The sequence below is a fragment of the Oncorhynchus masou genome, chromosome 6 (assembly GCF_036934945.1).
Source record: "Oncorhynchus masou masou isolate Uvic2021 chromosome 6, UVic_Omas_1.1, whole genome shotgun sequence".
Taxonomy (NCBI): Eukaryota; Metazoa; Chordata; class Actinopteri; order Salmoniformes; family Salmonidae; genus Oncorhynchus; species Oncorhynchus masou.
This window is the reverse complement of record NC_088217.1, coordinates 50,026,014-50,053,759: the sequence shown is the minus strand read 5'-3', so window position 1 is coordinate 50,053,759 and position 27,746 is coordinate 50,026,014. Positions and strand designations below refer to the sequence as shown.

The 27,746-nt window shown below is 45.7% G+C and overlaps 1 protein-coding gene across 4 annotated transcripts in view; it reads right to left on the bottom strand.

Moving 5' to 3' along the window:
* The window catches only part of LOC135542206 (kazrin-like), a 78,420-nt gene extending 55,414 nt beyond the window's left edge, over positions 1 to 23,006 (bottom strand). Inside the window, exons 1-2 of one of the 4 annotated variants that reach the window (XM_064968995.1) lie at positions 22,788 to 23,006; positions 22,109 to 22,325 (exon numbers count right to left, since the gene is read on the bottom strand). In XM_064968995.1, the coding sequence (XP_064825067.1) occupies positions 22,109 to 22,325; positions 22,788 to 22,790 (220 nt within the window). In that variant the 5' untranslated portion in view covers positions 22,791 to 23,006. The other 3 variants (XM_064968993.1, XM_064968994.1, XM_064968996.1) reach the window with 3 other exon arrangements.
* Positions 23,007 to 27,746: the final 4,740 nt, after the last annotated feature.

Below are 27,746 nucleotides of genomic sequence, written 5' to 3'. Positions count from 1 at the left end.
TCTGAGTTAATGTTTGTGTCAGTGACACAGTGGGACTCCAGGTTAGGGCCACCAGATGCTCTCCTTTCATATAGACAGTCAAAGGGCATAAACACATATTGTTCTGTCATTTACAACAACTAGAAACTAGCAGCAACTTTGAAACTCGTGATAGCAAATGGTTAAATGGACACCGAGAAACTTAACATATTCTGTTACTCAGCAGCATACCATCCAATGGTGGTTGCTAAGCAACAGTTACATGGGCCGCAATAGGCTAAAGAACGACAGAGAAATTAATACAGCATGCCTGATGAGCAACAACAGCCTGGTGGTTGGGAGCTTGGGCCGGGGGGCGATAGGTCGCTGGTTAGGGTCCACATTTTGACTTGGTGGGAGATCTGTCAACGTGCTCCTTGGGCGGGGGCTTGACCCTGGTTGCTCCTGTGCGTCGCTCTGGACGGGAGCCAGTTAGATGACTGAATGTAATGTACAGTGCCTTCGGAAAGTATTCAGACCCTTGACTTTTTCCACATTTTGTTAAGTTACAGCCTTATTCTGAAATGTATTTTTTTTAAAGGTCCTCAATCTACACACAATACCCCATTATAACAAAGAAAAAAACACATTGATAAATGTGTGCTAATTTATATATATATATATATATATATATATATATATATATATATATATATAACACACACACAGTGGGGCAAAAAAGTATTTAGTCAGCCACCAATTGTGCAAGTTCTCCCACTTAAAAAGATGAGAGAGGCCCGTAATTTTCATCATAGGGACACTTCAACTATGACAGACAAAATGAGAAAAAAAATCCAGAAAATCACATTGTAGGATTTTTAATGAATTTATTTGCAAATTATGGTGGAAAATATGTATTTGGTCACCTACAAACAAACAAGATTTCTGGCTCTCACAGACCTGTAACTTCTTCTTTAAGAGGCTCCTCCGTCCTCCACTCGTTACCTGTATTAATGGCACCTGTTTGAACTTGTTATCAGTATAAAAGACACCTGTCCACAACCTCAAACAGTCACACTCCAAACTCCACTATGGCCAAGACCAAAGAGCTGTCAAAGGACACCAGAAACAAAATTGTAGACCTGCACCAGACCTGCCTAGCCAGTCTCCAGATCTCAACCCCATAGAAAATCATTTGAGGGTGTTGAAAGTCCGTTTTGCCCAGCAACAGCCCCAAAACATCACTGCTCTAGAGGAGATCTGCATGGAGGAAAGGGCCAAAAAAAGAGTTCAATCTTGGTTTCATCAGACCAGAGAATCTTGTTTCTCATGGTCTGAGAGTCTGAGAGTCTTGAGGTGCCTTTTGGCAAATTCCAAGCTGGCTGTCATATGGCTTTTACTGAGGAGTGGCTTCGATCTGGCCACTCTACCATAAAGGCCTGATTGGGTGTGTTGCAGAGATGACTGTCCTTCTGGAAAGTTCTAAAATCTCCACAGAGGAACTCTAGAGCTCTCAGAGTGACCATCGGGATCTTGGTCACCTCCCTGACCAAGGCCTTTCTCCCCCGATTGTTCAGTTTGGCCGGGTGGCCAGCTCTAGGAAGTCTTTGTGGTTCCAAACGTCTTCCATTTAAGACTGATGGAGGCCACTGTGTTCTTGGGGACCTTCAATGCTGCAGAATTGGTTTGGATCTGTGCCTCGACACAATCCTGTCTCGGAGCACTACGGACAATTCCTTCGACCTCAATGGCTTGGTTTTTGCTGTGTCATGTACTGCCTTTCCAAATCATGTCTAATCAATTGAATTTACCACAGGTGGACTCCAATCAAGTTGTAGAAACATCTCAAGGATGATCAATGGAAACAAGATGCACCTGAGCTCAATTTCGAGTCTCATAAAGGGTCGGTTTTTTACGCTTTGTCATTATGGGGTATTGGGTGTAGATTACTGAGGATTTTTACTTTATTTAATCCATTTTAAAACAAGGCTGTAACGTAACAACATTTTGAAAAATTCAAGGGGTCTGAATACTTTACGAAGTGTTGCACAGCTTCACTGCAGGTAGATTGTATGTTTTAACATTCAATAAAATACAAAGAAATTACAATAAAAAGTAAAGAAATGCCAATGTCCAATACATCCAACCAGAACACTCACACCTATCAAATAACTGGATCAATGAGCCGGTGGTTGTTGCTTCCTAGCTAAACTAACCAGCTCTCATCTGAGCAGTGTTCTGCAACATCGGATCCTGGCCCAGAAATGTCAGTCTGCCTTTAGATAAATGAGATAGGGGGATCGCAGGCTAATTTACCGCTTAGGAATTTCTGAAAAGGGTAAAGTCCCCAAATGAGAATAAAATACATCAGTTTAGTGGGCTGCAGATAATTTTCTGTAGCGACAGACCTAAGTGGTTTTTACAGTATGCGCTCTACAGGCAAATTCCTCAATCAGAGCTCTATTACAGGAAATTCCCTCATCTGTGCATGAGGCCATTCAAACCTCACTGAAAGTGGTAGAGAAAGAGAGAATGCCAGCTCAGTCCTCATCCATTTAGATCACACTGATGTTTGTATTTGTATTTATTATGGATCCCCATTAGCTGTTGCCAAGGCAGCAGCAGCTACTCTTCCTGGGGTCCAGCAAAATTAAGGCAGTCCGTTTTAAAAACATTACAATACATTTCACAACACATTAAGTGTGTGCCCTCAGGCCATTACTATACTGCTACATATCTACAACACAAAATCCATGTGTACGTGTGTATAGTGCGTATGTTATCATGTGTGTGTGTGTGTGTGTATGCATGTGTCTGTGCCTGTGTGTGTCTCTTCACAGTCCCCGCTGTTACATACTGTGTATTTGTATCTGTTTTTAAATCTTTCTACTGCTTGCTGTTACTTGATGTGGAATAGAGTTCCACGTAGTCATGGCTCTATGTAGTACTGTGTGCCTCCCATAGTCTGTTCTGGACTTGGGGACTTTGAAGAGACCTCTGGTGGTATGTCTTGTGGGGTATACATGGGTGTCAGAGCTGTGTGCCAGTAGTTTAGACAGACAGCTTGGCGCATTCAGCATGTCAACACCTCTCACAAATACAAGTCGTGACAGTCAATCTCTTCTCTACTTTGAGCCAGGAGAGATTGACATGCATTTTATTAATGTTAGCTCTTCGTGTACATTTAAGCTCCAGCCGTGCTGCCCCGTGCTGCCAATTGTAATTTCCCCTCTTTGTGGCTGGCACTTGACCACACGACTGAGCAGTTGTCCAGGTGAAACTGTTAGGGAAGCAGAGCAGGGGTTTATTATGGACAGGCCTCTCCCCATTTTAGCTATCACTTTATCAATATGATTGACCATGACAGTTTACAATACGGGGGTTACTCCAAGCAGTTTATTCTCCTCAACTTGCTCAATTTTCACCTCCTCATAGGCATTCCTCTATTCACTTCCTGTGTCTGTCATCATGGCTCCATGGCGACACCCACCAGGGTTCCACCCACCCAATCTGTCTGTAAACCCCGTTCTTGACACACACAAGAACAAAACACACACACGCACCAACGCAAGCGCACACACAACGTTTGGGATCAGATGTCCACATATTGCTGACCACAAGGATAAATGGTGGCATCACATGTTACAGTAGATACAGTGCCTTCAGAAAGTGTTCATACCCCTTGACTTATTCCACATTTTGTTGTGTTACAGTCTGAATTCAAAATGCATTAAATGTATTTGTTTTTCATCCATATACACACACAATACCCCATAATGACAAAGTGAAAACATGTTTTTGGAAAATGTTTGCAAATGTATTGAAAATGAAATACCTCCCTGGTCTTTGTGGTTGAATCTGTTTGAAATTCACTGCTCGACTGAGGGACCTTACAGATAATTGTATGGGTGGGGTACAGAGATGAGGTAGTCATTCAAAAATCATGTTAAACACTATTATTGCACACAGAGTGAGTCCATGCAACTTATTATGAGACTTGTTAAGCAAACGTTATTTAACTTATTTAGGCTTGACACAACAAAGGGTTGAGTACTTATGGACTCAAGACATTTCAGCTTTTCATTTTTATTGTTCATTTTTTTATTCTAAAAACATAATTACACTTTGACATTATGGGGTATTGTGCATAAGCCATTTAATCCATTTAAATTCAGGCTGTAACACAACAAAATGTAGAAGAAGTCCAGGAGTGTGAATACTTTCTGAAGGCACTGTATCTGTGCAAATCCCAATACACTGCTCAGAGAGGTGACAGAGAAGTGGCTATAACAAAGCCTGGGTAGTAATGTTACGAGGCCTGTACAGATCCTCCATTCATCCATCTCTGGATTAGCCTACTGCTGCCACTGCAGTCACATCTGGCACCAACTGCGACAGACGCCTGCGTATTTCCTATTTTACCTCCAGTCCCGTCCCGTCCATCCAGCTCCCACGGAACACAGCTAGGCCGCAACATCCTCTCTGCCCTCCACACCAAGGGGAAAGTACGTGTCCTCCCTATTTTTCCTCCCTCTCTCCTCTGATGCTGCTTCCGTTTGCTTATCCCAGATGAGGGATTCAGATTACCATGGCAATCTGTCCCCGCCCGTCCCCATCCCCCATCTCTCCTGCCCTCATCAGCCTCCTGCTGGTGACCCGAAACTTTGATCCACTCTGCGCCCCCACCCAACGACCCCCACCAGGGGTCACACGTCACGCCAGATGGGCCATCTCTCTCTGGGCTACACACCACCCAGCCAATCACCAGCCATGACACCACTAAACAGTGTAATCGTATAGGTTGAACCTTCCTGTATTACAGTGCTAAGACACGGGTGTGACATGGCTCAATATGTAATGCCTCAGACAATATTGTTGTAATCCTTTGAAATCTTAAATCGTAGACAGCGGTGTTAAAGGGATTCTGACTCGGAGTCTATCTATGCACATATCTCACCGTACAACACTCCTGGTACACATCTACTAGTAGATCCAGGTCCACTCATCCTGCAGCAGCGCAACTATTGTCCAGTGTGTCATCTTAAGCAGAGCAAACCGAGAACCACACTTGAATGTGATAATCACTGCCATTAACGATAATGACTAGCGACGTTATCAGCCACTTCAGCTTTCATCCCTGCAAGATATTCAGTCAGCCAGGGGTGTGTGTGTGTGTGTGTGTGTGTGTGTGTGTGTGTGTGTGTGCTGAAAGTGAGAATTAGTTGAACCTGAAGCCATCTATAGATGTCAGTTAGTAAGGCTCTTTGGGAACTGCAATGTGACATTGTTTGGCCACGTAAAACACCAGCGCACACTGAAAGTTACACATATACTGTACAAATAACTTACACCTCTGACGTTACACGCCTCTGACGTTACACGCCTCTGACGTTACACACCTCTGACGTTACACACCTCTGACGTTACACACCTCTGACGTTACACACCTCTGACGTTACACACACAGTCGTTACATGAAAGAGTGAGAGCTGGGATTACAGACATCCCAAGAAGGGAGCCTTTCTCTCAGAGAGTTTTTTCTTCTTCAGAACGGGCCTTTCATTATCAGAACGGGCCTTTCATTATCAGAACGGGCCTTTCATTAGCAATCTCAAGTCGACAACTGAGGCAATAACGTTCCAGTGGCTTCACGCAGCTGCCTGCTAGAGACATATGGACAGACAGGAGCCGCAGTGGGATGAAAGGAAACCTATTAGCTCTTTCTCCACTCTCTGTCACCTGCCTCTCTACTCATCCACATCATGATGGAGTAGCCTCTTCAGCCCGCTCATTTCGCCCAATTAAAGTCTGGATGCATATTACCATACACTCATTACTTGTCTCGCACAATGGTGAAGCACTCGTCCCTCGGCTGCTGCACTGCTCATCACATTAGCACTGAAGGCTCCAGGGCTGCATAATTCACACAAACACACACACACACACACACATGCAAACCTACATCCTCCCAAACACCCCCACTAGCACAAAGACTCTCGAGAAAACACGCAATATAAGCTATACATCACCAGCTGATGAAAGGTGCATGACGGCTCTCTTCTGAATGGGCATGGCGGTTCTCTTCTGAATGGGCATGGCGGTTCTCTTCTGAATGGGCATGGCGGTTCTCTTCTGAATGGGCATGACGGTTCTCTTCTGAATGGGCATGGCGGTTCTCTTCTGAATGGGCATGGCGGTTCTCTTCTGAATGGGCATGGCGGTTCTCTTCTGAATGGGCATGACGGTTCTCTTCTGAATGGGCATGACGGCTCTCTTCTGAATGGGCATGACGGCTCTCTTCTGAATGGGCATGGCGGCTCTCTTCTGAATGGGCATGGCGGCTCTCTTCTGAATGGGCATGGCGGCTCTCTTCTGAATGGGCATGGCGGCTCTCTTCTGAATGGGCATGGCGGCTCTCTTCTGAATGGGCATGGCGGTTCTCTTCTGAATGGGCATGGCGGTTCTCTTCTGAATGGGCATGGCGGTTCTCTTCTGAATGGGCATGGCGGTTCTCTTCTGAATGGGCATGGCGGTTCTCTTCTGAATGGGCATGGCGGTTCTCTTCTGAATGGGCATGGCGGTTCTCTTCTGAATGGGCATGGCGGTTCTCTTCCTTGACCTTGTCAATTAAGACATATTCCAGAGAGAAATCGTGCTACTAGAATTGGAGAATTCTTCTAATCTTTTTAATTGTCTTTTTGTTTGGTATTCTGCATGGTCATCTACAGAGAATGCACCTCCCTAAACTGCATCAGGGCTGCTCTGTCATTGAACAGTCAATTACCCACATAATAAAAAAAAAAGAATGTTGTATCTCTCGCTGTTTCTCTCTCTCCGTCTCTCTCCCCAATAGTGCCGGAAAAGCAGGCCACAGCCAAGTATATTTTCCCATCAAATACAACAAATACCATCTGCGCTTGTAAAGGATAATAAATCAACTTTGGACAAGGCTGTTGTTTTAAAGTTCTGGACAACACGAACAAAGAAATGGAAAATAAAGAAACACAAGTTTGTAAGAGAACACACGGAGAATTGAAAATGTGACTGAGCCAGCCAACTTCTGGTGAAAGAAACAAAGTACTTGAATGCCACTTCCGCAGTGAAGACTCAAGAGGCATAACTAGCACCGTTACAAAGCAAATGGCACACAGACAAACCCACCAATGTCAAAGCCACTAAAACAACCACCATTACAACTCCACAAAGAAACATCCAAACACATCCAATTGCTTAACACTAATGTCACGTCAACGAAGGCTTAACACTAATGTCACGTCGACGACGAAGTCTTAACACTAATGTCACGTCGACAAAGGCTTAACACTAATGTCACGTCGACGACAAAGGCTTAACACTAATGTCACGTCGACGACGAAGTCTTAACACTAATGTCACGTCGACGAAGGCTTAACACGAATGTCACGTCGACAAAGGCTTAACACTAATGTCACGTCAAGGAAAGCTTAACACCAATGTCACGTCAACGAAGGCTTAACACTAATGTCACGTCAAGGAAAGCTTAACACTAATGTCACGTCAACGAAGGCTTAACACTAATGTCACGTCGACGAAGAAGATAACACTCCAAATGCTGGACTGCTCACTACGAACTGAACGAGCGTCACACTCTAATGGAATGTGTGTATGGCCTTCCTCAAGCTGTCTAAACACTGCATCTGCATTGGACAGACGACACACTTGGCGGGAAACTAAATTCCCACATTCCCACTTCCAAAAACACTTTACAAAACCTCTGGATCATAAAACCTCCTTGACATGTGTATATAATTATTGTGGAGAGATGTTTGATTCCACAACAGGATCCAGGAATTCCCCCTCTGGATTGGATTAAGAAATGGGAGAGGCCAGTTAGATAGATTGGTAAAAATGTGTTGGCTTGTCAGACGCCAATGAGACAGTAATTGAAATGTAAACACACGGGGTGCAAAAAGAGCAGTTATCTTTACTCTCGGAGGGGAAACTGATCTCACCAACCAAGTCTGATGGGTAAAGAACCACATGCCCTAAACCATACATGCTTCACTATACAATACCGTACAGCACGTTCACTGAAATGATTACAAACCTGATCCTCTAGGCTGATAATGACTTCATCTACTGCTGCACCTCTGTTCACTGCAGGTACTTGAACTTTATTTATTCATAAAGGCCAGCCAGGCAGTATGGGAACATAGTGAAACTAGCATAAACCTGATTGGGCTCTCATTGACTTTCTGAAAAGGTCAACACTCCCCAGCAAACCAAAATTGGTTCTGTGAAAGTCCCTAGAACATTCATTAGGTCCTGGCAAATGTTCTCGTATCACAAAAACTGTCCAGTCGTGTTGATGATTATAGAATGTTTGTATGTCTCGTCTGTTCTTCAAAAGGTTCCCAGGATGTTTCTATAGGCTGTGGTAACGTTGTTGGGATATGACAAGAGACACTAAAACGGTCCGGTTGTGCTGACATTCAGAGAATGTCTGTGTCAGGGTACAGAAAACATTCCTTTGACGTTGACAGAACAGCCTTCCTCAGTTCCCAGAACATTTATTTAGGTTGTAGGGAAAGTCTGGGTACATTATGAGAGATAGGTTCCCAAAACACAAAATAAGCTCAGTTTTGATGACATTCATACAATGTTTAAGTTAGGTTACACAGGACATTCATACAATGTTGTAAGAATGCTGACACAACACCTGGCCAAAGTTCTTTAAAAGGTTCCCAGGACATGTAATTAGGTTATGGGAGTTGTCTGTGTTGTTGCAAGAATATTCTTATGATATTCGCATAGGTTGCACAGAACATTCCCACAATGTTGCACAATGTTCCACAAGTCCGTTTTGATCACGTTCATAGCGTTCATTCGTTTCAGGTTTAACATTTAAACAATGTTATGTCGAAGTTTCACCTAATATTTACCACAACATTCTCCGCATGCAAATGTGTAGCTCCTTAAAGCATCAGAAAGCAGATTGGAATACATCCCCATTACGTTTCTCTCCAGGTCCAATGACACTTCGCATTTGAAGGTGATAGAAAGACACATGCCATTTTAATTGAATGAACAGCATTTAATAATACAAACACAACCATATTTTTTTTTACACCTCATATGCTGACAATCTGCAAATTTGGGGTTTGAACCTGCAATGCTTGGTTCCTAAGTCAGGTCTTTTATCCTCTGTACCAGCAGGGAAGCTCTCTTACATGTTATTTTTTCAGTATATAGCCATGGCATTACGGTCGATCAGGAATTCCATGCTTCCTTTTTAGCCTTAACTAACACAGGGAAATACTGGTAACTTGGTTATTCACCATCATACTCTTTATATGCTGCGTACCCCTAGGCCCATATATAGACTATGAGTACTGATCTAGGTTCACTTTTGCTTTTCGGATCATGAAAAATAAGACAGGAGGACCATATCAAGAACTTCAAAGGAGGAATTATATTGGGTATGTTTTTTTTTTTTTAAAGTTGAACATATTCCATTTTTACACAATGTTTGATTATCTACACATTTATGTTTTTATAAATCTGAAGAAATAAAGACATCCTCTCTTTTAGCGTTTTTCTATAGAAACACGGTTAAAGAATATGTGGGATTAAACCTGCAAGCTTCAGCTCTGCAGTCAGATCATTAACCACTGACCTACCAGGGGATAACTGTGGTATTGCGGGGGAGGGAGGGGGGGTTCAGTCAAATAGTGTCAATCAGGAGACAGAACACAATTTCTGATTCATTAAAATGTTCCCATCCTCTCCATATGCTGTGAGACTCAATACTATAACCTGTTACCTCACCCATGAGAGGTGCTGCTCTCCACTTCCCTCTTGTTACAGTGTGATCTCTCTCTCTCTCTCTCTCTCTGAAAATGACATTCTCTCTGGGAGAACAGGGTTGAAAACACATCTCAGGCTGTCACCAAGGGAATTCAGCTAATGTGGGTCATATTGTTCCGTGTGTGTGTGTGTGTGTGTGTGCGACCAAACTAAGAAAACACACATACATGCATGCACACACAGCTCCCCCAGCTCTTGCAGCTAACTGGGAAGAAACAGAGCACTCTAGCCAGGGAAAGACTTTGCCTTGCGACTGCAGGTGTGTTTTTATCCCACCTGTAAATTACCCCCGGTCCTGACATCTCCACCCCCATCTCCCCCTACCTCTCAGACCACCCCCTCGGCCCTAATAACAGCCTAATGATGCCTGTGTTTGCCATTGTTATAACAGTACTGCGGTACCATGCTTTATGGACTGCTCTAAAAATCAATCCCTCTCTTCCTTCCCCCAACCCCAGCCTGTTGGTCCATTAGGAGCAGTGAGACCATGGAGTGTGGTTCCCTTCTCCCGTCTCCTCTCTCCAGATTGCCTCACTGAGCCACCAGCCATGCACAGTAAATTACCCACACTCCTCTCCTCTCATGTGGACGATTGAGCCGGCATGCTCTGGCCCTGGGGCACACATTAACCTTATAAAGGAAAAGTAATCACGTCTGTCTCAGCTCACACACCATGGAATAACCATGGAAGAATTTATCTCCCTCCTCAAGACAGAGAGGCAGACAGACAGACATCATCTTCCATCTCTCCTCAGCATACACAGGCTTTGATGGCCCAACTTTCACCATGTAATTTGGGGGAAATAGACCAATTTCAAGATTCATTCCCATCAGCTCTCTCTCTGGTACAGTGCACATTTGCCCGCCTGTGGAAATATGGAAGGGTTTCACAGAGCAGGCTGGACGGAACAGAAGCATTTCTGGTTTGGGGAGCACATTTCTGGACGGAGCGAGCAGCTGAGTCTCTGGTCGTGGTTAATTAGAGGGGTTTGTGGGAAACCCTTCAGTCTGAATCCCCCCCGAAACCACACATCCACCAGTTGGAACAGCATTGCTGAATGGAATTCATTGTTCGGTTGCCAGAATGAAAGATTCTACCCACTAGAATCTGTCCTCTAAAGGAGCTGTTATGAGCCTGATTTTGAGAAGGCCAATATGGGCAACAGTAGAGGGCGGGCCCCCAGAATAATAATGGGAGAGGGATGGAAGATGGGAGGGGTTAGAATGGGAATTAAGCACCGTCTCTGAGACTGAGGGCTGGGTATGTCTGGCTGGGCGTTACAGTAGAATAAAGGGCAGGAAGTCTGTATTTAGGGTAGGAATTGGAGTGTGGAGTTTAGGGATGGTTAGTGTTGATATTAAAGGGGATAGTCAGATTTGGATGTCAGTAGGCCATCTCAACTGCCTGAAGTCGGAGTGTATTTACACAATTGGAGTGTAGTAACATTAGTGGGAGAGGATAGGGATGGGATGTAACGACCTGACAAGGATTAGTTAGCTCACGAGTCCTTGACCACAACTGTCTCAACTTTGTCTTCCAAATAGTTCATGTTTCAACCTCCTGGGGTAATAGTGAGTAAACACATCTGGTTTGAGGAGGCAGGCAGACAGACAGAATAAACACATTCCATTTACAGACATACAGGAACATAGGCCTCAGAGAAGATAAACTGTGCGTGTGGTTGTGTGGTCGTGTGTGTGTGTCTCATGTGCCGTCATAATGTCAGGGTAATTGGGGTCCAGGTAAATATTTGTGTAGAGCCTCCTCAGCTTTAAAAAAAAAAAAAAAAATTAAATGGGGAAACCTGCTAACACTTTTCAGCGGCAGACAAAAATAACTGAAAAGGAGGAAGAGACTCCTATAAAAACGACGTGTCAAAAGATGTTCAGATTTCAAGTGATGGAAAAGAGAGCATGACAAAACAAAATGCCTCAAACATTCAAGGTGCACACAGTATCAGAATCATTAAATCATGGTTGTTGTCCTATAAAGTTCCTCAAATTGATTCCTACAAACTTATACTTGATTCGGTACAGGGGTATTGGGAAATGACTGGCGCAGTGAGCAGTGGGGTGCAGTGTTTAAAACATCACCACTGTCTGCTGTAGTCTGGGAGGAGAGGAGGCATCTCAAAGAACTCTATGGGAGGTCAATTAGAAGTGCCCCACACGACTCCACGGGCAGTCATTTCGGTAAAACAAAACTAACCGAATATTTTGTGAATGACAGTAGGGCCGCAGTGCAAACCAGCATGCACTTAGCCTGACACCTGGGCTTGATGTATGCGTGGCTCACTCCAACTTTCTTATAAATCATGAATCGATGTCAACGGAAGATTGTTGTGAAGGTTTGAGTTACGCTGAGCATTTTTCAAGTCACGATTCAGCCCTCGGGCTATACTTGAAATTGAACACAGTCGGGTCTGGTGTGTGTGTGTGTGTGTAATAATAATTATTTGGTGGGTGCTTATATTTGTTTTATTTCACACATGTTAAGTGTGTATTAATACACGTGTGAATTGGAAATGGTTTTGATGCATATACAGTGGGGTCTGGAATGATTGGCACCCTTGATAAAGATGAGCAAAAATGACTGTATAAAATAAAGAATACAAATACTATATTGTATGCAACAAACAAAAAAATGACATTGTTATTCTTTTATACTAATACAATAGCTCAGAAAAATATATTTTGTTTAACAAGTACAAAAAGATAGGGGTCAAAATTATTGGCACCCCTGTTTTCAAAATATGCCTTTTTCTAAAATGTTTCATGAGATTGGAGAACACATTGGAAGGGATCTTAGACCATTCCTGAATACATAATCTTTCCAGATCCTTGATATCCTTCGTCTGCACTTATGGACTGCCCTCTTCAATTCAAACCACAGGTTTTCAATGGGGTTCAAGTCGGGAGACTGAGATGGCAGTTGCAAAATGTTGATTTTGTGATCAATTAACCATTTCTTTGTGGATTTTGATGTGTGCTTGGGGTTATTGTCTTGCTGGAAGATCCAACTGTGGCCAAGTTTCAGCTTCCTGGCAGAGGCTACCCGGTGTTTGGTTAAAATGCCCCGGTACTTGGTAAAGTTCATGATGCCATCGACCTTAACAAGCCCCCAGGGACAAGTGGACATCAAAGACATCAAAGATCCACCACCATCTCTTACAAGTAGGTATGAGGTATTTTCTGCATTGTTCTTTCAAAGGCCAAACTCACCTCTATTTTTGTGTCATACGACAATAGCACCCGCCCAAATCCAAGTGCCAATGCCATTCAGCAAACTCCAGGCGGTGCTATGGTTGGAATGCCACGCATTGTGTCCCCTGGATACAAGGAGGCTCAAGCCTCTGCACTTCCTGAAACTCATTTTCCTGCGCATGCAGTAAGTCACTGCTCATTGGAGAAGGAATTTATACTGTAGCCAAGGCAACAATATGTACCAGCAGCAATAAAAAGCTCCTCTGCCAAAGCAATGAGGCATTTTAATAAGAGGAGCTGAGACGCTGTTCAGAGCAGCGCCTGCATGCCCGATCCTTCCACCCAAACTCTCACTAAGTTACAGCCATTTGAAGTCTGGACTCAACAAAGATGTGGATGATTTAAGGTGAAAACGGAGGGTTAGATGTGTGGAGCTGGTGAGGGGGAGACATAGGGGAGAAAGGGGAGCTGGATTCTTAAACATGTGATCATTATCTGGGCCTCCCGTGGAGAGGAGGAGAAAGAAGGGGAGAGGGGGAGGTAGGCAGAGAGGGAGGGAGAGTTCCACCACATGGCCACGCTACACCCACTCAAGGGAGTGCACTGGACTGGACTTCGCTGTTAAACATTTCTTTGCCTCCTTGTCCCTGCCTTCTGCTCCCACTCTGTCTAATATGTCTAACACAGCAGAATCCCAGAGTGGTTTGTATCATCACGGTCCACTTGCCCCTGGACATAAGCCTGTCCTGTCCATATCATTAGCGAAGCGCCAGTTCCTTGAGAGATGACCCCCCCCCCCCTCCCCTCCATCCACCCTCTCTTTACCACCCCCACAGAGGAACACACTCAATCTGTCTGCTCTCATCTCATCAGTGTTAAGTCACGCATAGGCCAAGGCAGGCACCTGCATCCGCCCCTGCACCAGCCTCAGTCCCCCTAGTTAAAGCAGCGTCTCCTACATTTCACAAGCACACAGCAACAGGGCCGACCCATCCTCAGTGAGATAGCTACCCCCTTCCTGGACCCACCTCCTGATCCTCTCCAAATACACATTTGCTGCAGACTGCATAAACCGGAACAGGAAGCATTATTTCACCCAATACATAAAACAGACCCTCAGCTCTGGAATATGGGGTGTAATAAACCCCAGGTTCCCACCAAGACAGAAAAGACACGAAGGATACTATTGCCTCATTTCCTGTAGCAAAGCTCCTTTCTCCCCCCATCGTCATCTATGGCGGGAAAGGAACTATGCAGTGTGTCACTGCTGATAATGTTATGATGAGGGGGCCAAGTGAGGGGAACTGAAGAGAGGGAGGGAACTGAAGAGAGGGAGGGATCTGAAGGGGGGGAGAACGGAGGAATCTTCCCATGCTGCAACAGCAGCAGCTGCCCCAGCTCAATCCTAGTCCCAGCTAATAAAGGGCATCCTCAGACAGACAGTCGTGACCCAGCCATGACCACAACAGACCCAGGAAGTCCCCATTAAACCATGTCTTAACTATTCATCTAACTCATGGGGAAAAGGAATAGAATTAGAGAAGAGTGGAAAACAAATAAAACATTGTCTTTCATGAATTAAATGGATTTACTAGAAATAAACCATATTAACAATATCATCACAACGGCAGGGAATTATAATGGGAAGGAATCTACAGTATCAAATAGTTAATTGTATGGTTCAAAAACATTCTTAGTTTCTCCTTGAATTGACTTTCGCTCACTTCCAACATGTGAAAGTATCAGCTTGGCTCAGTGTGTCTCCTCACTCTTGGTTCTGCTCCGCTGCCATCCTCAGACTCAGTCGGCTCCATTAAGAAGCAGTTGATGTCATTGGCTGCCTGGCATTGCCACCGAGGCCATCTGCTGTTCAGCTGAAGAGAAGAGCTACTATCACCAGCTGCCGCTGTCTGGTGTGGCCCCTCACCAGGCAGGGCCCCAAATGGAGAAGTATGGCCCCTCACAAGGAAGGGCAGGCAGGACCCCAGAGTGAGAAGTGTGGCCCTTCACCCAGTAGACCAGGCAGAGCCCTAGAGGTAGAAATGTGGCCCCTCACCAGGCAGGGCAGGCAGGGTCCCAGAAGGGAGGTGTGTTCCCTCACCAGGTAGAAAGAGGGACACATTTCTGACTCTCTCGGTCTTCCAACTCCAACAATCCCAAAACAAGTTGAGGTCACTTTTCATCAGGAACCTTTAACCCCAATGGAATCCACACATTCCACTTTATACCTCTTCACTAACCCCTATGCCTTGTCAACCCGGACCTTCAACTGAATGATGGTGACTAAACCATTATGTAAACATGTTTACCAAAAATGTAAACATACAGTGGCTTGCGAAAGTATTCATTCCCCTTGGCATTTTTCCTATTTTGTTGCCTCACAACCTGGAATTAAAATATATTTTTTGGGGGGTTGTATCATTTGATTTACACAATGTGCCTACCACTTTGAAGTCGCAAAATATTTTGTATTGTGAAACATACAAGAAATAACACACAAAACTGAAAACTTGAGCGTGCGTAACTATTCACACCCCCCAAAGTCAATACTTTGTAGAGCCACCTTTTGCAGCATTTACAGCTGCAAGTATCTTGGGGTATGTCTCTATAAGCTTGGCACATCTAGCCACTGGGATTTTTACCCATTCTTCAAGGCAAAACTGCTCCAGCTCCTTCAAGTTGGATGGGTTCCGCTGGTGTACAGCAATCTTTAAGTCATACCACAGATTCTCAATTGAATTGAGGTCTGGGCTTTGACTAGGCATTTAAATGTTTCCCCTTAAACCACTCAAGGGTTGCTTTAGTAGTATGCTTAGGGTCAAGGTCCTGCTGGAAGGTGAACCTCCGTCCCAGTCTCAAATCTCTGGAAGACTGAAATAGGTTCCCCTCAAGAATTTCACTGTATTTATCACCATCCATCATTCCTTCAATTCTGACCAGTTCCCCAGTCCCTGCCGATGAAAAACATCCCCATAGCATGATGCTGCTACCACGCTTCACTGTGGGGATGGTATTCTCGGGGTGATGAGAGGTGTTGAGTTTGTGCCAGACATAGCGTTTTCCTTGATGGCCAAAAAGCTCAATTTTAGTCTTATCAGACCAGAGTACCTTCTTCCATATGCTTGGAGAGTCTCCCACACGCCTGTTGGCGAACACCAAACGTGTTTGCTTATTTTTTTCTTTAAGCAATGGCTTTTTTTCTGGCCACTCTTCCGTAATGCCCAGCTCAGTGGAATGTACGGTTAAAGTGGTCCTATAGACAGATGCTCCAATCTCCGTTGTGGAGCTTTGCAGCTCCTTCAGGGTTTTCTTTGGTCGCTTTGTTGCCTCTCTGATGAATGCCCTCCTTACCTGGTCTGTGAGTTGTGGGCGGCCCTCTCTTGTTGTGGTGCCATATTCTCTCATTTTTTATATAATGGATTTAAATGGTGCTTAGTGGGATGTTCAAAGTTTCTGATATTTTTTTATAACCCAACCCTGATCTGTACTTCTCCACAACTTTGTCTCTGACCTGTTGGAGAGCTCCTTGGTCTTCATGGTGCCACTTGCTTGGTGGTGCCACTTGTTTAGTGGTGTTGCAGACTCTGGGGCCTTTCAGTATATATACTGAGATCATGTGACACTTAGATTGCACACAGGTGGGCTGTATTTAACTATTTATGTGACTTCTGAAGGTAATTGGTTGCACCAGATCTTATTTAGGGGCTTCATGCAAAGGGGTGAATACATATGCACGCACCACTTTTCCATTAAAAAAAAATGAATTTTTTAAAATTTCACTTCACCAATTTGAACTATTTTGTCTATGTCCATCACATGAAATCCAAATAAAAATATATTTAAATTATAGGATGTAATGCAACCAAATTGGAAAAATGCCAAGGGGGATGAATACTTTTGCAAGGCACTGTAATCCCCATCTCGCATTTCTTGACTTTCCCTACCTGAACATAAACAGGAACCTGCACCCAGCCGGCTTCCTCCTCAAAAACACCTAAACATCTTGTAGTCGGGATGGAACATCTCTGTTCATCATCACTCCATCAGTTTGCATGTACTACTGTTCACACTGATACAGGCCTGTCTGTCTGCAACGTGCCTGGCTCTGTCTCAATGGACTCATTACCAGGCCTAGCCTTATTAACAGAGGAAACAGACAGACAACAATAGAGTCATTATGTATTACAAGCCACTACCAGGCACTGAAGAACAACGGATGACAATGTAAACACAAATCATACTAGTCTAGTCAAGAGACACACTAAACTGCATATGTGGTTTAATCATAATTGACCATAAATCATAATTGATTTTGCAGACCTGTATTCAATACATGAAATCAGAAGTTCAATTAAAGTATTGCAGCAAAATCTAATGTCCTCAATTCCCAATTCATCAAACCCTGAGTAAGGTTTTACTGTATAAGAAATAATAAGAAAATAGATCTTCGATCTGCAGGTGTCTATCTCTCATCACACAAGGCCATGGCCAACATCATAGGGGTCCAGCTCCCATTCTTCCCCAGTGAGGTGATGCCTCACTGCCTCAGTGCCTGGGGGCTGGGCTAGCAGTGGAGCTGGAGCCCCTGGAGCTCTCTGTGAGCTGAAGGGATGATTAGCCTTTCCTCTGGAGAGAGAGAGAGAGAGAGAGAGAGAGAGAGGGAGGGGTAGAGAGAGAGGGAAAAAGAGCAAGAGAGAAAGAGAGGGAGAAAGAGACAGAGAGGCCAGCCTTGCCTCGGGCTATTGTTTGGACACAGTTCCTCTCACGCTGCATTGGCCACAGACAGGGCGTGGCTGGGGGAGGCCAGGCAGGGAGTTAGGAGATTGGGGGAGGAGAGGGAGGTTCTGGCTCAGCACAGGGCATACTTTCTCTGTGGAGAGGGAACAGGAAGGCGGGTGGTCCCAGGAGAGAAGGGGGAGAGAGGGGGTGAGGAGGTGGGGCTTTCCCCTGCAGTTCTGCAGCTCTGTTCCCAGCCTTTAGTTCTACTGCTCCAGAGCACCATGAGGTAATGAGAGAGCTGGAGCCTCTACCAAACTCAGGCCAGATGGTGAGAACTAGTCTTCCTCACAGGGCTCTGTAGGCAGCATAAACTAACATGGTTTCACTTCTCTCATCTGCAGAGAATAGTTGAGTATAAATTACTTTGTATTAAGAAGTGTTGGAGGTTATTCCTTTTCAAACTGACTACAGCATGTGCACTATCGAAAGGGGTCTTTCAGCCGGTAAAAGTCCACAATCCTCTCCATGCTTCAGTAGGGTGCAGAGAGTATAGCTTGTCCTTCATTCCAACTACATCACTAATGCCTTAATTGAACCCTAACACTAAAATTCGGACCATTTCTCAGGCCCACCAAGAACTGTCTAAGATCAGATTAAAACCTGAATAATGCTTCAAACTCAAAGGTAAATCCCCCAATCCCTCACTCCAACCTTGACCATGACCGACACCCACTGTGGCAGGTGTAACATACAGCCCATATTACAGCTATTTCCCCTCGTATTCAGCACAATCCAGCCTGTTATAAGTCAGTTGTGTTCTCCCCCTGTTGGAACAGAAATGTCTCTCTGACTGCCTGAAGGCTGCCTTCTTTACGGCTGCGTCTCAGGCCCGTTATGGAGCCGAATTTGGCAGATTCTCAAGAGTCTGTGATGAGTGCACGCTCACCCAGTGTCTGCAGGATGCTGATGATCAGACAGCCACAACTACATATATTGGAATAGGCTTACAGTGCATTGATTTTAGAGGACAAAAATGTTTTCATTCTGGTCCCGCTACGTGTGCCCCCCCCCCCTCAGACACGTATTAGGGGTGACCGTAATGCATTTGATTTGTCGCTGGAACATCAGCATCGTTTAGGAATGCTAAACAGATTGCAGACATCCAAGTGATGGATTACGTATAGTGGGCAATCGTGCCGAGGGGTCATCACCCCCATGATGAATACATTAGTATCAGCACCTGGAATAGGCAGGTCATTTGTTACATTCAGCAGCACAGTGGATGCAGCCTCCTACTGTAGATAGATACTCCTGTATTACCAGGGGTGGTACAAAGTGCAACACACCAGCACAAAACAGGCCGATTCTCACATAGGTTTATTTATTTATGCAAATTCACTACGAGTCAGATCACGAACACACTGGCTTTGCTCCCTCTGGGCACCGATGTCAATTCAACGTCTACTCCACGTTGGTTCAACGTTATTTCATTGAAACGATTCAACCAGTGTGTGCCCAGTGGGCTGCCACCTTGGACCTACTTCTAAGGGGGTTCAAAGTTAGGGAACTAGTCTTTGTCACAGGGCATCATGGCTGGTGAGTGGTGATTTAATCTTGTGTCAATGCCAGCCAGTGGTTGGTTTTAGAAGGGCATTCCAAGGGCAAGGAAGCAGATTGAGCTAGTTTTATAGCCTTACTGGACATCTGTCAGTGATGTTATTGAGGTCCCACAGAGGTGAAACTCAGTAAAAATTCCTGGCATTTCTGCACAGTAGAATATATTTACAGGAGTCAGACCGTGCATACTAACAAGTCGTGTCTGTTCGCTAGCCTTGATCCGGCTCAGGGCAGGACTAACAAACAGACTAACAAATACCCAGACATGGAGAAGGAAACACCTCACGAACTCATAATCTCTTAATCCACTGAGTGCTGTAGCTGATTTATCAGATAACTCCTCTGACGAAGTGGTGAAATTTGACTAAGAGGAGAAATCTGAGAAATCTAAGTCTCACACATGAACAATCTTAAGCCTCATCTTGTAAGATGTCCTTAAACAAAGATAGTATAAGTGTTCAGCATTGTGGGCCCCTCTCTTTCCAGGGTGAGAGTATTTAACCAAGTTCCTTTCCCAAGATGCAGTGGGGCGAGAGGTACGTGTGTATCTGTTTCGGTTTTGCCTAATCAGCCTCACATAACTCCAGTCACCTGACTGGCTGCCCTGCCAGGGAACAGGAAGCATGACACCACTGCCCTGATGCAGAGGAATGTGAGAATGCAGAACTAAGGCTCCCTGTTCACACTGCATGACTGCAAAGGAGGGGAGGGGAGGGGAGGGGAGGGGAGGGGAGGGGAGGGGGAGGGGGGGGGGGAGGGAGTCTCCCACAGTCCCAGTGTACTGTAGTGGCCCTCAGATAGCATCCACTTTGTGTGGGAATGCTAACATGCTAATGGCACCTGTTCAAACAGAGAGTTTGAAACCAAGCAAGCAGAGCAAGCTTGGGGGAGCTGGTAGATATTTCACACTGACCAGTCGACTGCTGTGCTTTAAACCCTACGGGCCAACCATCTGCAGATGAGATCACCTGCTGCTCTGCTCAACACCATCTGCCCAACACACAGAGAGAACCATTAGAAAGACAGAGCCACCTACGACGCATCACAGAGCCACCAGCTCAATATTTCCTGTTCCCCTCCCTGGCATATCTAAGCTCAGTTGGAAACCGAACAACAGCCTGAGGTGACGAGGAAGGAGTGTCAGTCCCTTCCTCTCTGATGTCACCTGACAAACACACAGCCTACACCAACCGAGACATCCCTACTTGCAAACTGGCATTGACATACAGTACCTGTCAAAAGTTTGAACACACCTACTCAAATAAAATGAATAACAAATGTTTGAGATTCTTCAAAGTAGCCACCCGTTGCCTTGATGACAGCTTTGCACACTCTTGGCATTCTCTCAACCAGCTTCATGAGGTAGTCACCTGGAATACATTTCAATTAACAGGTGTGCCTTGTTAAAAGTTAACTTGTGGACTTTCTTTCCTTCTTAATGCATTTGAGCCAATCAGTTGTGTGGTGACATGGTAGGGTGGTATACAGAAGATAACCTTATTTGGTAAAGACCAAGTCCATATTATGGCAAGAACAGGTCAAATAAGCAAAGAGAAACAACAGTCCATCATTACTTTAAGACATGAAGGTCAGTCAATCTGGAAAATTTCAAGAACTTTTCAAGTTTATTTAAGTGCAGTCACAAAAATCATCAAGCGCTATGATGAAACTGCCTCTCATGAGGACCGCCACAGGAAAGGAAGACCCAGAGTCACCTCTGCTGCAGGGGATAAGTTCATTAGAGTTACCAGCCTCGGATATTGGCAATTAACTGCACCTCAGATTTCAGCCCAAATAAATGCTTCAGAGTTCAAGTAACAGACATCTCAAAAACCATTCCAGGTGAAGCCGGTTGAGAGAATGCCAGGAGTGTGCAAAGCTGTCATCATGGCAAAGGGTGGCTACATTGAAGAATTTTGTTTAACACTGTTTTGATTACTACATGTTTCCAAGTGTTATTTCATAGTTTTGATGTCATCACTGTTATTCTACAATGTAGAAAATAGTTTTAAAAAATAAATAAAAACCCTTGAATGAGTAGGTGTGTCCAAACTTTTGACTGGTACTGTAGCTGACATCCACAATTGCCCCGCTCTCAGTGGAACTATAAATAAGATAAGGCAGTAGCACACTCACAAACCACTACATACTACTGTCATGAATCCCATCACACACAGCTCAGCGAACTCACAGGCTCTGAAACACCCCCACACTTATATCCTTTATGCTCCACTACATCTATGAGCAAACTTTAAGAGACACCGCCTAGTGCATGTTATGACGTGAATAAAGCAACATGAGTACGACTGTCCAGATCAACCTGATCAACCATGTGCTCACTGCTCTCACACCTCTCCCCTTCATGGCAGTGTGCTGTGGCGCAAGACTCCGGAGCATCTGGTAGCAACTGGCTCACACAGACAGAGAGAAAGAGCCAACAACGGACCCACAGAGACTCCACCGCTGCCTGGGAAAGCACACCAGGGGATGACTTGCCCTCGTTCCATTCTCCCACTTCCCTAACCCTATCAGGCTGCTGTGCGTTATCCAGCGAAGGAATAGGTTAGCGGAGGAACAGCAGAATGAGATTAGTCATCTAGACGCCCAGTTGTGAGTTACCCCAAATACTTCCAACACTCGTTTTAAAATCAGTCACAGGTAAAGGTATATGTACTCGCACACACACACACACGCACGCACGCACGCAAACACACACACACACACACACACACACACACACACACACACAGTGAGTGTAACTCACCCTGGTAGCGGAGGCTGTCATGGTGGTTGTGCTGGTGATGCTGGTGGTTGTTCTCCAGGGGCGAGGGGGGGCTGCTGGCCCCCAGCTCTGCCAGTCTACGGCTGGTGGCCGACAGCTCTGAGCGCAGGTTGGTCACCTCCTGACTGGCAGACTGGATGGCCCCATCGATCCTCTGAGCCAGCTGCTTGTTGTCTTCCATCATTTTAAGGATTTTCCCCTGAGGACCAAACCCACACAGAGCAGCATGGTGTCAAGTGGAGCATTGGGGGATGAAGAGACTGAGACCCTCTCCCCCTCTTCTTCTCCTTTTTGTCCTCCTCCTCTTCCTCTTCCCTCACAGTTTACTTCACACATAAAGATGCCAGCAGCCAGTTCCTCTTCTCTCCCCTCCGTTCAGCCAGGAGAGAGATGCTGTGTCTACCTGTTACTGCACACAGTCAGTATCCTCCTGTCCCCAACCAGTAGACTGTTTCTGTGTATGACTATGAATGTTTTGCCAAAGAAAGAAAGGGAGTGCGACAGAGAGAGAAAGAGAGACGGAGAGAGAGAAAGATCAAACACAGCAGGCGGTTTAGGGAAAGTAAGTGTTCCTGCCGAGGAGAATGTGCTGTGAGCAGCTGCTCTGCGAGAGGACCCAGCGCATAGAGAGATGACATGCACCCTTTTAAACGGAACGTACCATGTGCTGCAGCACCAGGGGAGAGGGGGGAGTTAGAGGCGGTTAGACCGAGCCGAGTGCCGCTTCTCAAACTCTCTAACTACAGAATACCTCATGTATCCCACATCCTACAGACAGCCTGTAATGAGTTAGTAATCCACTCTTTTATGGGGAGATGAAAAACTTGTTTCTCCCACTTTCCTCCTCTCCCCACCTCTCTGGGCTTGGCTGTAATGTTGCTCCCTGTGACAAACACTAGTCAAGTGCTCTATATCAATTCCCTCCTTCTCTCTCCCGCGCTCTCTCTCTCCCACACACACACATACACACACACACACACACGCTGTCATTCTGTCACTCCCACCCCCTCTCTTTCTATTCATTATATATTCCTCCCTTTGTCCCAGGAAAGCTCACCCCCACATCGGAGGAAAGAAAAGGGGGCTGGCTCAAGCCCGGCTAAGAGGAAAACATGTTAACCCAGAGAGCAAACTTAGCAGAGGACAGACAGAGAGAGAGAGAGAGAGAGAGGCACAACTCACTTATAAGGGTCAACACGGAGGAGGATAGGCGGGGAGAATTCCAATTGAGCCTCAGCTAAAGAGCATTGTGGGCTTATGTCTTTGATTAAAGACTGCTCCAAAGGATTACCCGTCTGAGAAGAATCTTTAAGCCCAACAAACAAACACTCGCAGATCAATTCCTATTTGGAGGGATGGACGTTTTTTGTGAACCACAGAGATTTGAATATGTACTGCATTTGTATGGCGAGGGAAATCGTCAACCCTTCTCAGCATAGCTACGACTCAGCACGCCTCCGTGACACCCTGATCAAACCATACATCTGGATTGATTCTACGAGCAGTGTTAAACCTGTATATTCCCTGTGTCTGTGCACAAAGTCAGGGAGATAAACGTTAAAAAAACACGTCACCCTGAGCCACTGTCTAGGTTGGGTGATAATAGCCAATGTGCTCACTGGCATTCACATAATGGAGTGGCAGACAAAGGCAGGGCCAGGGCGAGACCAGGGAGTCGGTAAAACAGACAGTTATGGTACAAGATCCCAGTTTCACTGGGAGGTTACTGCAGTTCCACCACACCCTAGTTTGAAATGAAACTCGTAATGTGATGTGGTGTAGCTGCTGGTGCTTTCACACATCATTTCTCTGTGACTCTCAGATACTGTAGTAGTCGACTAGTTAGTCTGGCCTCAGGCTGGGAGACATGTACTATCGCTGTTAGAGAGAGAGAAACAGAGAGAAAGAAAGAAAGAGAGAAAGAAAGAAAGAAAGAGAAAGAAAGAGAGAGAAAGAGAGAAAGAAAGAAAGAGAGAGAGAGAAAGAGAGAAAGAAAGAGAGAGAGAGAAAGAGAGAAAGAAAGAGAGAGAGAGAGAGAAAGAGAGAGAGAGAGAGAGAAAGAAAGAGAGAAAGAGATGGAGGGAGAGAGAAAGAGATAGATAAATAGAGACAGACAGACAGACAAAAGAGAGGTTGAGGTGGAGAGAGATGAGTATAAGAGACGGGAGCAGTCAGAGAGGACCAGTGTAGTCTGTTACCTCAGGCTAGCTCTAAGGTAGACTGCAGAATGATGGACATCTATTTTTTTTTTTAAACAGCAGGACATTGCAGAGAGCACTTAGAACATGTTTCCACTATAGTTCTATCACTAGCAAAATACTTTCACATTTCTGTCACGCCCTGACATACAATACATTGCATATACGACGTTGGTTAGAGTAAAGTTAATATGGCGTGGTTATATCTGACTGACATGGTACACCGATTAACATCTCAATTCATCAGTGCCAGATTACAATCTCTGTTCAAAATGGTCAACGCTACACATCCATGATGAATCAGTGTGACCATCAGCATCAGGGCATGGAGAACCGTCTCTGTGTAACTCAACTGTCTCATCAGCCCTTGTTTGGTCTCTTGAGTCTGACATTTGAACATGGGCCTCAGTGAGTCTGTGTGATGAACATGTCTGCTTAGCGTTCACAAGGTGTAAACACAGCGACAGCTGGGGGGCCATGGTGGGGCAGTGTGTATGAAAGCACTGTTTGTCTGTTCTGACCCCGGGTGGGGAAGGGGCTTCCATACACTGGGCGTGTTGAATGATTCCAGGAGGTCAAGGGTCAAAGTGCCCCAGATAGACATCAATAACAGGGCAGATACATTGAGGATGTATAACCATTGCATCTCACTAACACAAGGTCCTCCTCTGTCTCGAATGTAAAGACATGTCAGACGTGCCTTATGGCATTAGAAGTGAATCCAACAGACAGACTCCCCTCTAACCAGGGAGAGTCATCCTCCTCTCTCGCTCTTGCTACTTTCCTAACTTAGCCCAATGTTGTGGTTGTTTGTTTGTTCACTAGTTTGATGCTATTAATGGGAAGTGTAATTAAGTGTGCCAGAGTTGTGCAGTTAAAAAAGAGCTATTGATAAACAGTCACCATGACTGTCTGCCTGGGTTAATTGAATATCGACTTATCCTCAGCAAACTAGAATGCTTTCCATTTTTCCCAATAGTAGAGTGATGTAATACCATGGTTAACTATTTAAACAGCTCTTATCAGGGGCATGTGAGGGAGAAATATCTGCTCTCATCAAACACACTTCCTGATGTTCATCACACTGTGAAAAAGAGAGAGAGAGATAAGTGTGTGTGTGTGACAAAGTAAGAGCGAAAGAAAGGTTAGTGCGAGGGAGAGAAAGAAAGAGCAGTCAGTCATTTCTGAAGTGATAGAAACAGAACCACCATTGGAAACGTGTGATAGAGTAGGATGGGCCTCAGTGAGTCTGTGTGATAGTGTAGGATGGGCCTCGGTGAGTCTGTGTTATAGTGTAGGATGGGCCTCAGTGAGTCTGTGTGATAGTGTAGGATGGGCCTCAGTGAGTCTGTGTGATAGAGTAGGATGGGCCTCAGTGAGTCTGTGTGACAGTGTAGGATGGGCCTCAGTGAGTCTGTGTGATAGAGTAGGATGGGTCTCGGTGAGTCTGTGTGATAGAGTAGGATGGGCCTCGGTGAGTCTGTGTGATAGTGTAGGATGGGCCTCGGTGAGTCTGTGTGATAGAGTAGGATGGGCCTCGGTGAGTCTGTGTGACAGTGTTGGATGGGCCTCGGTGAGTCTGTGTGATAGTGTAGGATGGGCCTCAGTGAGTCTGTGTGATAGTGTAGGATGGGCCTCAGTGAGTCTGTGTGATAGAGTAGGATTGGCCTCAGTGAGTCTGTGTGACAGTGTAGGATGGGCCTCAGTGAGTCTGTGTGATAGAGTAGGATGGGTCTCGGTGAGTCTGTGTGATAGAGTAGGATGGGCCTCGGTGAGTCTGTGTGACAGTGTAGGATGGGCCTCGGTGAGTCTGTGTGATAGTGTAGGATGGGCCTCAGTGAGTCTGTGTGATAGTGTAGGATGGGCCTCAGTGAGTCTGTGTGATAGAGTAGGATTGGCCTCAGTGAGTCTGTGTGACAGTGTAGGATGGACCTCAGTGAGTCTGTGTGGTAGTGTAGGATGGGCCTCAGTGAGTCTGTGTGATAGAGTAGGATTGGCCTCAGTGAGTCTGTGTGACAGTGCAGGATGGGCCTCAGTGAGTCTGTGTGAAAGAGTAGGATGAGCCTCAGTGAGTCTGTGATAGAGAAGGATGGGCCTCAGTGAGTCTGTGTGATAGAGTAGGATGGGCCTCGGTGAGTCTGTGTGACAGTGTAGGATGGGCCTCGGTGAGTCTGTGTGATAGTGTAGGATGGGCCTTGGTGAGTCTGTGTGATAGAGTAGGATGGGCCTCGGTGAGTCTGTGTGACAGTGTAGGATGGGCCTCAGTGAGTCTGTGTGATAGTGTAGGATGGGCCTCAGTGAGTCTGTGTGATAGTGTAGGATGGGCCTCAGTGAGTCTGTGTGATAGAGTAGGATTGGCCTCAGTGAGTCTGTGTGACAGTGTAGGATGGGCCTCAGTGAGTCTGTGTGATAGAGCAGGATGGGTCTCTGAGTCTGTGTGACAGTGTAGGATGGGCCTCAGTGAGTCTGTGTGATAGTGTAGGATGGGCCTCTGTGAGTCTGTGTGATAGAGTAGGATGGGCCTCGGTGAGTCTGTGTGACAGTGTAGGATGGGCCTCAGTGAGTCTGTGTGATAGTGTAGGATGGGCCTCAGTGAGTCTGTGTGATAGTGTAGGATGGGCCTCAGTGAGTCTGTGTGATAGAGTAGGATTGGCCTCAGTGAGTCTGTGTGACAGTGTAGGATGGGCCTCAGTGAGTCTGTGTGATAGAGTAGGATGGGCCTCAGTGAGTCTGTGTGATAGAGTAGGATGGGCCTCAGTGAGTCTGTGTGATAGAGTAGGATGGGCCTCAGTGAGTCTGTGTGATAGAGTAGGATGGGCCTCAGTGAGTCTGTGTGATAGAGTAGGATGGGCCTCAGTGAGTCTGTGTGATAGTGTAGGATGGGCCTCAGTGAGTCTGTGTGATAGAGTAGGATGGGCCTCAGTGAGTCTGTGTGATAGAGTAGGATGGGCCTCAGTGAGTCTGTGTGATAGAGTAGGATGGGCCTCAGTGAGTCTGTGTGATAGAGTAGGATGGGCCTCAGTGAGTCTGTGTGATAGAGTAGGATGGGCCTCGGTGAGTCTGTGTGATAGTGTAGGATGGGCCTCGGTGAGTCTGTGTGATAGAGTAGGATGGGCCTCGGTGAGTCTGTGTGACAGTGTAGGATGGGCCTCGGTGAGTCTGTGTGATAGAGTAGGATGGGCCTCAGTGAGTCTGTGTGATAGAGTAGGATGGGCCTCGGTGAGTCTGTGTGATAGAGTAGGATGGGCCTCGGTGAGTCTGTGTGACAGTGTAGGATGGGCCTCAGTGAGTCTGTGTGATAGAGTAGGATGGGCCTCAGTGAGTCTGTGATAGAGTAGGATGGGCCTCAGTGAGTCTGTGTGATAGAGTAGGATGGGCCTCAGTGAGTCTGTGTGATAGTGTAGGATGGGCCTCAGTGAGTC